We start from the raw sequence: 14845 nt of genomic DNA, 5'->3' as shown, positions 1-14845 counted from the left end.
TCAAAAATAAATCACCGAAAAATCTCATACTTTTTTAAAGAAAAAATAGACACTAATGAATCTTGTTAGGGAGATTTGTCACTTACCATGTTTAAGACAATTAGAGCATTCATATTGAAATAACCATATGTAAATAAAATGCTTCAAATGACTATTAGGGACAAAAAATGGGCTGCATTGAATTAGCCAAAGTGTATTTACAGTTAATTTTAGCTACAATATATCTAAAACAAAAGTCATATTTGACTAATACTGCATAAGGAGCAAATCTATATTTTATTGCTTTTTTCAGAACTCTCTCTCTCTCTCTCTTGATATTCTCTCACCCAACTGCTTCTCGTTTCTTTCCCTCTAAAATTTTTTAGTCTTCATTAGCTCTATTGTTTCGCTGTCCATCTATATTTCGCTATCCATTCTCTCGGTCAAATCTATATTTTGTTATCCATTTTCAATCTTTATCTGCTCCATCGTTTCTCATTATCTATAATGGTAAAATATGATAAAATTAAATAAATTAAAATTTTAAAAAAATAAATTAATATTATATTATTATTAATGAATAAATAGATAATCTAATGTGAGAATTTGATATGAATAGAATGTCAAATCTAAATTCATCTCATATTAGCTCAAATAAGAATTTGGCTTTGACTATTCCAATGAGAATGCTCTTAGTGATCGAAAAAATCAAGGATCATAAAGCTCATTCTCAGAAAATATTAGCCTAAAGATGAAAAATCAGTTTGTTCACGCATGACCATACTGGTTTTCTATCATCTTTTCCGAACACTTTTTATTATTCGAAAAGAGATAGATATAACATATGATCTCGTATCATAAGATGTTGGAATCTATTTAAAAGACATCGAATTGATCAACATTGTTCCTGACCGACCATCTGTTCCCTCTTTCACGAGTTTTAAGTTTTGAAATCAGAGAAAACTAAAATCATTACGATTCCACTCAAAAATCATAAACTTTTGATTCAAAAAGAACTTATTAGACCCACTAACACAGAGTACTTTGCCGTCAATATTTAAATTCCTGAGGATCTTTTGGTCAATTAAAACTTCCTAGTTCCTACCAATTAACGGCCACTGTATCTACCTTTTAATATTATATATGGATCCCAACATATATACGAACCCACAAACTTCAGAGCCTGTGAACCAAAAACAGTTTCACAACAATGGCGGATTCAGAGAACCCAAATGTCATGCCAAAGCTCATAACATTTCTCTCTTCTCTTCTCCAAAAAGTGTCTGAATTGAACGATCTCAACCGTGGATTCCAGCCCCAGACAATCTCAGTCTTCCATGGCCTGACTCCGCCTACCATCTCAATTCAAAGCTACCTAGAGCGAATCTTCAAGTATGCAAATTGTAGCCCTTCTTGTTTCATTGTTGCTTACGTTTATCTTGATCGCTTTGCTCAAAGGCAACCCTCTTTGCCTATCAATTCCTTCAACGTTCATCGCCTACTAATCACAAGTGTCATGGTGGCTGCAAAATTCATGGATGATATGTAAGTAATCATGTTCATCAAGCTCTAGTTTTTTTTAATCCCAATACCAGAAAGCAGAATTTCATGAAATCCCTGCAATTTATTTTCTCTGGCCTTCAATTTTCATGAAGATATACTCATGTGTCTGCTGTCAAATTTGAGCTGTAAACAAGATGGAAACCTTGGAGATTTAAGGACAAGTAGTTCAAGTTCTTGTCTTTGCTAATTGTCTTTGTAGTTTGTCTTTATGTTGTAGTGGTTTCCGTCTGCTTTCTTTTTCTGGGTGGGGTTTTGTATCGATCTTTGGTTGTCTGATCTTTGAAATTTCCGACAACCGAGAGAACATTTTCCTAAATTTTCTACGAGAGCCTCATTAATCTTTTGCAGATCGCCATCCAAGAACATTAATTAGGGGATTTTGGCAATTCATGTCCTGTATTGGAATTACAACGTTTGCTCATGTTTTTACAAATATTTCCAGGTACTACAACAATGCTTACTACGCAAAAGTTGGAGGAATCAGCACAACAGAAATGAACTTTCTTGAAGTCGATTTCCTGTTTGGTTTGGGGTTTCGATTGAATGTGACACCCACAACCTTCCATACCTATTGCTCATACCTTCAAAGAGAGATGTTAATGCAGCAGCCTCCTCTTAATCCAGAAGCTGAGTCTTCTCTAAATCTAGGAAGATCACTAAAAGTTCACTTGTGTTTGATCAATCATGATCAGAATGAAGTACCTTCCCATCATCAAAATCAACAACTAGCTATTTAATCTCATGTATAATGCACATCTCTTGATGATCATGTAGTTGGAAAGAACCTCTCTTTGTTTTTCTTTAGATCTCTGTCTGGGCTTTTGGATTTTGGAAGTTAGTTGGGTATGTACAGATGGGACTTTCGTCTTTACAGTCTGGCTATCAAACCCTCTCTCTCTCTCTCTCTCTCTCTCTCTCTCTCTCTCTCTCTCTCTCTCTCTCTCTCTCCATTAATTAAGTTGTTTTTGTTGTGGATCGATGCGTGTTCTTATCCACGTTCATATTGTCTGACGTTTTAAGTTTTGCCAATATAAGTGCAGAGGTTGCAATAATGGCTAGAACTTGGACACAATCTGTAAACAAGAGTGAAATGCTTTTACCTACCTACAAATTTATCTAATAAAATTTACAAACTGATATGATTTACATGTTATATTAAATTATAAAATAGATTTAACGTATTATATAAAATTACGTTAATTTATAAATTTATTTATTTTTAAAATCTTTTTATCATCGTAACACTTCGAATGAAATAGGCGGTGAGTAATTTTTTTTTTTTTTGGTTGCAAAAGTGGATAACTATCTCCCTCCAAGATGAGTTCTCCCCACCTCCCTAGTGAGTTAAACCCGTCCTAACTAAGTTGTTTCCGTTATGCCCAACCAGATCATAGTTTCCATAACCGGTTTTTCAAAGAAATCTTTCATCCATCTTTAACCAGTTTTTCAAAAAAAATCTTTTTTTCCTTTATACCCGTCTTAACTATCCCCATTTATTCACCACCATTACCTTTCATCCATCTTCCAGCGTTTCATCTCCAGAATATCTCAAAAATGTCCAAAAAGAATCTCTTCAGCAACCAAGAGCATCAAACTCCAAACAACGCTGAAAAGGCACCCCAAACTTTCGGAAGCATTTGGCAAGATTTGGACCTAGAACCAGAAAACGACCTTGCACTTCAACTCTCTGCCCTAGTTTTGATAGGTCGTATTATTTCGTCCAGACCACTCAACAAGCATGCACTGCATGCTACTATCAAGTCAGCATGGAGCTTTGCACCAGCGATTACTATAGAAGATCTCGACGTCAATACTTTCCTATTCACGTTCGCAACAGAGCAAGAAAGGATCAGGGTGCTAGAACAAAGGCCATGGAATATAAAAGGTTTCCACATGTTGATACGTGACTGGCCACCGGGTTTGAGTTTGAATGAAATAAACCTGAAGAGATCCGTGTTCTGGGTGCAAATACATGGACTTCCCTTAGAGTTCATGACCATCCAAAATGCTGGGAAAATAGCTACAAAACTTGGGAAATTCATACAAGTAGAGAAAACAACCAGTCCAAGAATTTTCTTCAGAAGATTTATGAGAGTGCAAGTAGAAATCAATGTGGAGAATCCACTGCTTGAAGGCTTTCCACTAATCCGAACACGCAGGCCAGCAACTTGGGTAAGCTTCAAATACGAAAGATTATCAGACTTTTGCTACTGCTGTGGACGCCTAGGACATATCCAACAAGCATGCCCTATCCTCCAAACTCAAACTGCAGTTTCCAACTTTGGACCGTGGATGCGAGCTGAAAGCCAAAATGCCAGGAGGAATGTACAAGCTGAAGAATACAACCCTGCGGAACAAAGAGACTCAGACACGCTATATGTTGATAACCACTTGGATGTCAATGAAACCAGGCAATTCTTCCCTCCGAGATCAAGCAAAGGAAAAGAAAAAATGTTACAAACAGAAACCGAGAGCATGAAAACATTCAGTAATGCATGGATGATGATTCCAACATACAATCAGAGGCAATGCACTGCAGTGGATTTCAGCAATGGGCAAGAAGAAGGTACTGTAGCAGGTACTGTAGCAGGAAGCAGAAACTACATGAGCGTAGGACTTGGAGATATTTTCACGGAGACACGTGTACACCAAGCAGCCCAGGGGACAACTTTGTCAGAATCAATCACTGAAGGAAACACAGAGCTTCTGATACAGTCAAAATCTGGCTTAAAATTCCCAAATGCCAAGGAAATCACAACTGTCCATATTGCCCAAGAAGATCCGATGGCTCAGCAAGCGCCTCCCTCATTAATCAGCAGCCCATCCTCTTTAATCCACATCAACTCAAAAAACAGTGTAGCACCGTCGGAGCAGTCAAAGCCCAAGGAAATGAATTTGTTTCATCAGATCTTAGCTCAGTTCGAAAATCTTAAAAGCCCAACAGATTCTAGCCTAACTAGCCATTCTCTGTCACTACTAGTCAGCCCGTCTGGGAGGTCAGTATTCGCCATAAAGCCCAAGCCAAATAGCAACAACCCAAATGACGATAGCCAGCCTCATAACCGAACCCTTCCATCAGCTATTGACCTTCAGAACATTTCGGTAAACCAAGCCCTAGACATAAACACCCTCCATTTGGGATCTTCTGTTGAACAATCAGTAAAGACAGGTTTTACTCAGGAGGGATCTGGGGAATCAACTTTCTTGAGCGAGATAAACACTAAGAGAACTTTTGGTGAGGAAGAGAAATCATTAGGAAGCATACCCCTTATCTCTATTCCACCATCTTTACTTAGTTTTCATAGTGGGAAAGATCCCCCTGTTTCTTGTATATAACTACTACTGCTACTGCTGCTGAACAGCTTTCCTTTTATGCCTTATTTATAACATGCTGCTTGTTTGAAAAAAAAAAAAAAAAAAGAAATAGGCGGTGAGTATAAAGCCAAATTGGGTAAGGGTAAGGCAACGTGGGTAGGCTTAATTGGTCATATTAGGCTCAGTTTGGATATCAAAATCATTTCAATTCATCTCATCTCATCTTATCATTATAATTTTAATAAATTTTCATATTAAATATAATAAGTAATTTAATTTTTTAAAATTTTAAAATAATAATAAAAATAATATTATTATAATATTTTATTTAATTTTTAACTTCCACCTTAGGCCTAAATGTAAGCTTACTCTTTAGTGGAGGGAAGGTGAGTCAAGTAAGTATGGGTAATAGCATTTTGCTGTGAATTTTTATTTTTATAGGAATGACAGTTGATTCTATCTGACAGTTGTACTGACTGTTTAAAGGGGAGACAAGGAACATGTGCAATCATGGGCAACTGTTTTTGCCACAAACTCGGGGCTTGCTTTGTTCAATGCCGATTATGACATTGTATGTTGACACCCAATCATTCTATCAACTTGGTCATGTTTTGGTTTTATGGAGATTTAGCTACAGTCTACATGTAGACTTCAATAACGATATCCAAGCAAGTGCGTAGACTTCTTTTCACTAAACTCAAGATCTTATTAAAAAAAGTGCCAAATTTTTAATAGAGCACGAGGTTGGTGAAAGCCGGTAATAAGAAGTAGGATCTTATGCTAACCTAGTTAAAGGGAGGAAGCCATTGATTGCTCATACAAAAGAAATGTTTTAATTATAAAAAGGTTTTACGATAATAAATTTATAAAATAGTGTAATTTAATATGATATATTAAATTATAAAATTATTTTTATTATAAAATATATTTAACGTATCATAAAAAATTACGTCAATTTATAAATTTATTTTTACAAAATTTCTTTATAACTGTAACATCTTTTGTAACGTTTTCCCATAATGGATCCATCCCAAGTGCTAAAATATCAGCTATATATAACACGTTTCTCTTGTCATTTTCCTGAAAATGAAGGAAAGAAATGCAAGCTGTTGCAATATATTTTGATAAAAATGAATTACGAAGGAAAGATGGAAACAGAAAAGAAAAAGTTAAGGGGAGGAAGTAGATAGCTGGAGGCCGGGGCAGGCATGCATGCGTGTATGGGTCATCCCAAACTTAAAAATATCGTTGTCCATTATTAATGGTGATCAAGATGTATCATCCTTTTGCTAGCTTTTGATCACTTAGAGACAGCTTTCGCTATCCCCGGACTAGAGAGTTTCCTTGGTAGTACTTCGATTTTCATGATAGTTTTCTTCCTTTTTGTTTTTCAAAAAAAAAAAAAAAAAAAGAGAGAAATATTTTAGTCAGTTACAAACTAGCGTTACTTAATGTGATACGTACATATGTTATATTATAAAGTTATTTTTATTATAAAAAAGATCTAACGTATCATTAATTTGTGAATTTATTTTAATAAGATCTATTTGTGACGGTAACACTTCTTTTTCATAAAAACACCAAGTAAAACTTGGCATTACAAAAATCCCAACACAGTTAGTGACAAGCATCTTATACATATTCAACATCTTAATTCCCAAGAAACTTTAGGTGATTTGCATTCTTGTAAGACATGCATGAGATCTTATGTCGTGTAGAAGCACACTTAGTGCATAGTTACCATTAAACACAAAACAAACGAAGGAAAAGTGACAATATTACAATCAAACCCCTGATCGATTACTCGTAGAGGAACATGATCTTAATGTTTTGATAGGAAGAACACCCGATTTCCTCAGCAACTAGAGCATGAACCGAGCAAACTCCACAAGGACACCCACTCCCATTACCCCAACCACGGCATACACAGTTCCATCATTCGTAGGAGCAACATAGAAAACTCCGATAACAAAAGTAGCAGTCATTGACAGAATAGCAAACCGCAAGCCTGCCCTAAGAGGAAATCCTTGGGTGAGGAGTGATATCATGTCAATGGATGCAATAAATCCTATGCCGTTAAAAACAGTGAAAAGGGCAAAAACTTCAGGATCATTAGCCATGACAGCCTCTCCAGGCGCTACATATATCCTTGTAAAATGTGAACCGAATGCAGGCTTTCTGCTCTCTGGTGACAAAGTACCACTCGGAGGGGTAAGCATTGCTTGGTATGTTAATGTTGCTATGAGTACAGCCACAACCATCAGCGCATTTTGGCTTTCCATTGATGATTCTTCTATTTCTTTTGTCAGTTCCTTCCAGATATTTGATAGACGAGAAGAAGAAGAAGGTACTGTCTCTGATGATGGATTTGCATCAAGGTGCTGAACTTTTGCTTGATCATTTCGATGACAAGCTATAAGGGTTTCATGATTTGTTGTGATCATTTCCCCAGATTTCAGTGCTCCAGCATGGTGAAACATCTCAACCACATCATACAAATTAGAGGATTCGTCTCCGCTTTGAAGCATTAATTCTAGGACATCTTTGGGTGTGAATCCACTCGAGTTCACAAAATTTACATCGACCCCAGTAGCAATGGCATCTTCTCCAATCAGCATCCCTATGGTCTATCCATAATATGCATTATTTGTCATTTGATCATTAAGAGTAATACTAGACATAATTTTCAAATGTGCAAAGCGTCAAGCACTCTTTTTAGGAAAAAGAAAATAGAGTTCAATATAAAAAAAATGATTTTTTTATGTGGATCCGAAATTAATCCACTCAATTTTTTCAAAGGGAGTGCGCGAGCTTGCATATCTTAAAACTACAAATATCATTTCTCTTTGACTTATAAAATTAAACCCTAGTAGGCCGGGTTTGTGCCATGAAGCAATTGTTTTTGAAAGATTGACTTTCAAATACTATATATAATGAGTTCAAGACTACATTGGAGTATGAAGTACTACTTATTCTCTTAATTTGCATAAGCAAGCTGCATTCAGGTGAAATGATACGCTAGCTAATGAATTATTTGCAGAGTAATACATATATATGAAATCCACGTACCAAGTTAACTTCAGATATATTTTAATTAACATGAGTAGTACTTTGGTTATCCTTTCTTTACAAGCAATCTACTACCGATCCCCATAAAACTCTTTATTGCATTGGATTACTATCATTAATATTTTACTTATTGGCACAGCTAGCTAGCTAAAACTGATTGCAAAAGTACTCAGAACCGTTTGCACAATCTGAAAGGTCATATAAGTGATCATCATAGGTTGATTCATGAAGATAAGGGGAAATGATCTAATGGCGTTCAGGATTGGAAAATATTGGAAGAGTGAGTACTCCCCGTTAATCCTCAAAATGTAATTAGGAGTATATACTTATATATATATATATTAATACTTATATATATATATATTAATACTTATATATATATATATGATGATTTAAAAAAAGCATTGATATACGAAAACAAAACATGGTATCTCTTTCTATCTGATCTCTTAAAATGTTGCTGTTAAACTTCTTTGACACCTATCTGGTGGTAGTACTTAATTGAAGCAGCTAGAGCTAGCTAGTCTCAAGCCTTGTTTCATTACACAGATGAGATGAAAAATATGTAAATAATAGTGAAATAGTTTGTGAATAGTAGTGAAATAGTTTGAGTTAAGATTTTTAATGAGATTTTAAAAAATGAGAGAGAAAAAGTTGAATAAAAATATTATAAAGTTAAAATATTATTATAACATTATTTTTGTTTTGAGATTTGGTTGAATTATTTTTTACGTTTTACTAGTAAATTCAGGAAAGTTGTAATGAATAGAACATAATACTTTGATGAAAAAGTTAAAAATTTGAAATTGAAAAGCATATATATTTAAATGGTGTTTAAATGTTGAGATGAGATTGGTTAAGACCATCTGTAAAACTAGACTGGACCTTAGTAAACTATGAGTAGAGACTTTTACGTTTCCTCAGATGAAAACTCTTTGCTAAGAGCACTCCCAATGAATTATGCAAAATCTAACTTTTTGTAAAATTTAAAGGAAAAAGCTCAAAATATCCATCCAATAGATTATGTATTTCATTACTAATATCCAATTTGCTACAATACCACACTATATTTGGTGGACACTGTTCATGAATGTATAAATATTTTATTCATTTCTTTCTCTTACCTTCTACTTTTTATTTCCCTCCAAAAACTAAAAAATAATTTTATTTCTGTTTCAGTTCCAAATTCCTTTCGTGAACGACGCGAATGTGAATGTATTTTATTTTCGTTTCAGCCCCAAGTAATTTTATTTCCTTCCAAAAAGTAAAAAGTAATTTTATGTATTTATTTTGTGAATAAATGTATTTTTGAATGAATATTATGTAGTATGTATTTGGATCATAGTGGTGGAGGAAGGTTTGTAGTATGTATTTGGATCATAAGTATTTATGAAAGAGATTATTTTCTTGGATGCAATAGCAAACCAAAATGTCTGTTGATTTAGCTTATAAATTTGGATTAATTTAAAATAGAACATAATTATATGATATTATATATAGGGAGATAGTGCGAATATAAAAAGATATGAAGATATCATTGATAATTAGAGAAAATATTTGAAATGAATAAAAAAATATTAAAAAGTATAATATTTAAATGATATGTAGAAAAAATAGATAAACCGATACATAGTATATTGTAAAAGTTAGCCTGTAAAATAGTAAAAGTAAATTTTTATGATGTATTTTAAAGGATATGATAAAAAAAACCATTGGAAATGCTCTAAGGATCGTTCTACTCGGCCGTGTGCCGCCTAGTGCAAATTGCATTTTTTAAAAATATTTTTTAAACATCTATAAAAATTTTAAAATATATACATATATTAATACACTAGTAGTCATTACTTCCTTAACTGTTAAAGAAAAACAAAATTAAAATATATGAACTGTCCAACTCACAAGGTAAAATGAATTAAGGGACAAACTAGCATTTTCCATTTGTTAATTTGTTTATATGGAAGAGTAGATCATTGAGAGATTGGTAGATCATTAGTACGCAAAGACTTGCTAATTAAACTTATAAATTACCTCATGTTGTTTTCCCAACGTTGCCAAGTGCAATACTGTGTTCCCCTTCTTGTCCGTACAGTTAATGACCTCCATCATCATGTCCAGCCTCTTCATCTCTTCAAGCAAGACCCTGACAACTTCCAACTGGTTATTCTTCACTGCAAGATGAAGCGCCGTTTCACCATGAACCGTCACCAGTGCTAAAGACTCTTTACAAGCGAAAACCAGCAACCTCACAACATCAACTCTACCTTTGATCACAGCACAATGAAGTGGAAGCTTGCCATCTTTTCCCTTCAAAAGACAGACATGATCAACTCCAGCATTAATATTCAAAAGCTCTCTCACTATCTCAACATGCCCATTTGCGGAGGCGATGTGCACGGGGCTAAACCCTTGTTGATTTAGCTCCCCAGCAAACTCTGGCTTTCGCAGAACAATATCTTTTGTGATTGCTGTATTTCCAGCCAACGATGATATGTGTAGAGGGTTATCGATCGAGTTGAGGGCAACACGATGAAGTAAGAGCGGATCTTCTGCTAGTAATGTGTGAAATGCAGCAACGTCGTCGTGAAAAACCGCCTGAAACAATCTTGCATCCATTCGAGCTAGCTAGTACGTACGTACGTCTGAAATGCAGAGACGTTTTACGGTAAGAAGCTAAGCTTTTGGTGTTGATGATGATCTGTTTATTGAGATGATCTGATAGAACTCGCATTAATACTGAAATTATAAGCATAGATAGTTTAACGTACAGCCGGTAGATGTTAAAATCTCATCTTGCTTGAAAATGTAACCGGACTGGGAAACCACCCGCAACAGAGGTATATATCCCTTGTCTTAAAGAGTACTCCTGCAATAAGCCAGCTGTTGTGGATCAGGAGCACGGCAAAATTTCAACATCTGCTCTCATCCTCTAATTTTGAAAATGGGTCCTGGGCTAATGAAATGAAACGCGCGGTTAAAAAAGAAAGAAAAAAAAGCTGTCAGAATTAGATGATGAGAGCTGATGTTGAAATTTCTTCTCATTTTTTTACTCCTGTCCCTTTTCTGAATCCTCTTTTTCTAGGAAAATTCAATTTTGGTTGGAGAGAAAGAGATCTAAAAGGAGTATTTGTTGAATTTCTGAATGAATAGTCTTTATCTGCACTTTCTAGGAAAATTCAATTTCTTTGTTGTATTTGATTTGGGGTGGGGCTACTCTGCTGCCCCACCCTCACCGCTAGGCTTACCGCCCAGTGTAAAATTTTTTTTTTTAATTTTTTTTTCATAATTTTTTAATCACTTTCTTAATCATTAAGTAAAAAAAATATATTTATCAATACACTTAAAATCACTTTCTTAATCACTAAATAAAAAAAAAAATTTTTTTTTTCCCCTAGCGGTACAGTTGAGCGGTACCGCCGGGCAGCAAAATAGCATTTTCCTTTGGTTTGAAAGAGAGCGTTGCTGACAGTAATTCATCAAAAGGAGTGCCCGGTTGCGTGGGGTTTCTCAGCCCGGTTGCAATTAAAAATTCAAATTTTCATATGGGAAACTAAGATGTGATGATAATGGATGGTGTTTGGCGTTATTCTTTCAATGTAACGTTACATACAGTTATAGAGTGTGTAAATATTATGTAATCATTTTGATAAAGAGTAGGATTCACGATTAAAAAGTTATTTTTTTTCATGTGAATCCTGTATTAATTTACTTTTTTCAAAAAGATTGTACGGCTTTTGCACAACCACGACTGCAAATATTATTTCTCTTCTAATATTAGAGAATTTACGTTATAACCCACTTAGTAAGAAATTAATGGACATTACAGCATGCAATTTTTGTCTTTATTTTAAATGTTATATGGTTTTTTTTTTTTTGTAAGATTAATGAAGTTTTTTATTTATTGGTTACCTTTGTTTTAATTTTGAGTAATACTATATACAGTTTTGGAGTCTGTAAGTTCCGTATAGTTGCTTTGCAAAAAAGTATGACCGATTATTAAAAAATTAATTTTTTTTCATGCATATCTCATATTTATTAGCTATTTTCGAAATGATTGCACGATACTTATACAATCACTTTTATAAATATAATTTTTCTTTAATTTGATAACATATGTTGAAGCTATTAAACATATTTGAGTTTTTTTAACACGTGGCATGTCATTTGACATATCACATCAACGTAATGACCAGTTTATTAATTGATAGATCAATTTAATTAATATTAAAAGATTGTATAATAAAAAATAAGGATTTGGGTTATTTGGGCTGGACACATAAATTGGAGAATCTGCAACAGGCCCGTATGCTGGAATGGTATCATCTGCTTGACCGGGTTTGGCCTTTTGAAAAAAACTCCACTCTCATTATTATAATATTAATTTTATTTTAAAATTTAAAATAATTAAATTATTTATTATATTTTATATAAAATCATTTATCTGCCACCTGCCACAACTGTAATAAGACCAACAGCCCCTAGTCTAGAGTTGGTTTGAACTTTAAACTAACAAAACTGGAACCAAATTCCAAAGCAAACCAGATTAGAGTATGGCTATGACTTTTGGGTTAAAACTGCATTTGTCTGTTGCAAATCACTGCTCATTAATTTAATTTGTTTTTGATAATTAAAAAAATAATTTTTAATAGATCGATATAAAAAAATAATAGTAAATATGTTTTTTATTTTTAATTTTAAACTACCATGCCCACGTCCCTCCCTCTATTGCTTCCCTTTCTCTCTTTCTCTAGTTTACGTTTAGATAGTAAAGTAATCTTAGATATCCAAACAAGGTTATCTGGTCCGATTAGACTAATTGGCTATTGGCATTGAATTAGCTATCACAATTTTTAAAATTTGATTAATATGTAAAGTTTTTACTCTTAACTAATCATTTAAAATTTAAAGTCTACATTAGATTAGTTATTACATTCTCTATAATAATAAAATATTATTATTTATTATTTATATTTTTTTATTTTTCAATTATATTTTATTTTTTATTTTCATAATCTCCAATAGCCTTTAACATTCATTTTCATCAATTGAATCCAACAATCTATAAAACTAACATCTCTAGTCTGACAATTTTTGTAAATGTTAACAAAAAAATTATTTTGCACATTCACAATCCCAAATGGAATAAACTAGAGAAACAATTTTGGATGCATATTCATTTTTTATGCATCCAAAAAGTACTTGTCAGCTACAAACTGATGTACGTTACTTGATGTGATACGTACATATGTTATATTGTAAAGTTATTTTTATTGTAAAGTAGATCTAACGTATCATCAATTTGTGAATTTATTTTAATGAGATCTATTTGTGACAATAACACTTCTTTTTCAAGAATCCCAACACAGTTAGTGACAAGCACCTTATACATATTCAACATCTTAATTCCCAATAAACTTTAGGTGATCTGCATTCTTGTAAGACATGCACGAGATCTTATGTCCTGTAGAAGCACACTTACTGCATAGTTAACATTAAACACAAAACAAACGAAGGAAAAGTGACAATATTACAATCAAACTACTGATCGATTAATTGTAGAGGAACATGATCTTGATGTTTTGATAGGAAGAACACCCCATTTCCTCAGCAACCAGAGCATGAACGGAGCAAACTCCACAAGGACAACCACTTCCATTAACTCAACCACGACATACACAGTTCCATCATTCATAGGGGCAACATAGAAAGCTCCGATAACAAAAGTAGCAGTCATTGAAAGAATGGCAAGCCGCAAGCCTGCCCTCAGAGGAAATCCATTGGTGAGGAGTGATATCATGCCAATGGATGCAATGAATCCTATGCCGTTAAAAACAGTGAAAAGGGCAAAAACTTCAGGATCATTAGCCATGGCAGCCTCTCCAGGCGCTGCATATGATCTCCTGGTAAAAAGTAAACCGAATCTAGGCCTTTTGCTCTCTGCTGACAAAATACCACTCGGAGGGCTAAGCATTGCTTGGTATGTTAATGTTGCTATGAGTACAGCCACAACCATCAGCGCATTTTGGCTTTCCATTGATGATTCTTCTATTTCTTTTGTCAGTTCCTTCCAGATATTTGAAAGGCCAGAAGAAAAAGAAGGAACTGTCCCTGATGATGGATTTGCATCAGGGTGCAGATCGTTTGCTTGATCATTTCGATGACAGGCTGTAAGGGTTTCGTGATAATTTGTTGTGATCATTTCCCCAGATTTCAGTGCTCCAGTATGGTGAAACATTTCAACCACATCATATAAAGAGGATTCGTCTCCGCTTTGAAGCATTAATTCTAGGACATCTTTGGGTGTGAATCCACTCGTGTTCACAGAATTTACATCGACCCCAGTAGCAATGGCATCTTCTCCAATTAGCATCCCTATGGTCTTTTCATAATATGATGTGTCATTTGATCATTAAGAGTAGTACTAGATATAATTTTAAGATGTGCAAGGGCCGTGCACTCTTTTTAGAAAATAAAAATAGAGTTCAATATTAAAAAATGATTTTTTTTAATGTGGATCCTAAATTAATCTACTCAATTTTTTCAAATGGAGTGTGCGAACTTACGCATCTTAAGATTGCAAATATCATTTCTCTCTCGCTTATAAAATTAAACCCTAGTTGGGGTTTGTGCCACGAAGCAATTTTTTTGAAAGATTGACTTTCAAATACTATATATAATGAGTTCAAAACTACATTGGAGTATGAAGTACTACTTATTCTCTCAATTTGCATTTCCTTGATAAGCTAGCAAGCATTCAGGTGCATGAGATGATAAGCTAGCTAATGAATCATTTGCAGAGTAATACATATATATGAAACCCACGTACCAAGTTAACTTCAGATATATATTAATTTAACATGAGTTGTACTTGGGTTATCCTACCAAGTTAACTTTAGATATATATTAATTTAACATGAGTAGT

At 34.0% G+C, this 14845-nt stretch overlaps 3 protein-coding genes across 3 annotated transcripts; 1 reads left to right on the top strand and 2 right to left on the bottom strand.

Moving 5' to 3' along the window:
- Positions 1-1138: 1138 nt before the first annotated feature.
- On the top strand, positions 1139-2415 carry LOC122294685 (cyclin-U4-1-like). The gene is made up of 2 exons (XM_043103603.1): positions 1139-1524; positions 1985-2415. The coding sequence occupies exons 1-2, from the start codon at positions 1190-1192 to the stop codon at positions 2277-2279; spliced, it is 630 nt and encodes a 209-aa protein (XP_042959537.1). The 5' UTR covers positions 1139-1189; the 3' UTR covers positions 2280-2415.
- Positions 2416-6492: 4077 nt separating this feature from the next.
- LOC122293459 (ankyrin repeat-containing protein BDA1-like) lies at positions 6493-10850 on the bottom strand. The gene is made up of 3 exons (XM_043102040.1): positions 10188-10850; positions 9955-10094; positions 6493-7484 (listed from the first exon to the last, which is right to left on the bottom strand). The coding sequence occupies exons 1-3, from the start codon at positions 10537-10539 to the stop codon at positions 6720-6722; spliced, it is 1257 nt and encodes a 418-aa protein (XP_042957974.1). The 5' UTR covers positions 10540-10850; the 3' UTR covers positions 6493-6719.
- Positions 10851-13456: 2606 nt separating this feature from the next.
- On the bottom strand, positions 13457-14293 carry LOC122294647. The gene has a single exon (XM_043103548.1). It carries the CDS (start codon positions 14291-14293, stop codon positions 13457-13459), a length of 837 nt encoding a protein of 278 aa, XP_042959482.1.
- Between the last annotated feature and the right edge of the window lie 552 nt (positions 14294-14845).

This window comes from Carya illinoinensis, chromosome 14, assembly GCF_018687715.1.
Source record: "Carya illinoinensis cultivar Pawnee chromosome 14, C.illinoinensisPawnee_v1, whole genome shotgun sequence".
Taxonomy (NCBI): domain Eukaryota; kingdom Viridiplantae; phylum Streptophyta; class Magnoliopsida; order Fagales; family Juglandaceae; genus Carya; species Carya illinoinensis.
The sequence above is the reverse complement of the archived record's forward strand: the minus strand, read 5'-3'. Positions and strand labels throughout refer to the sequence as shown.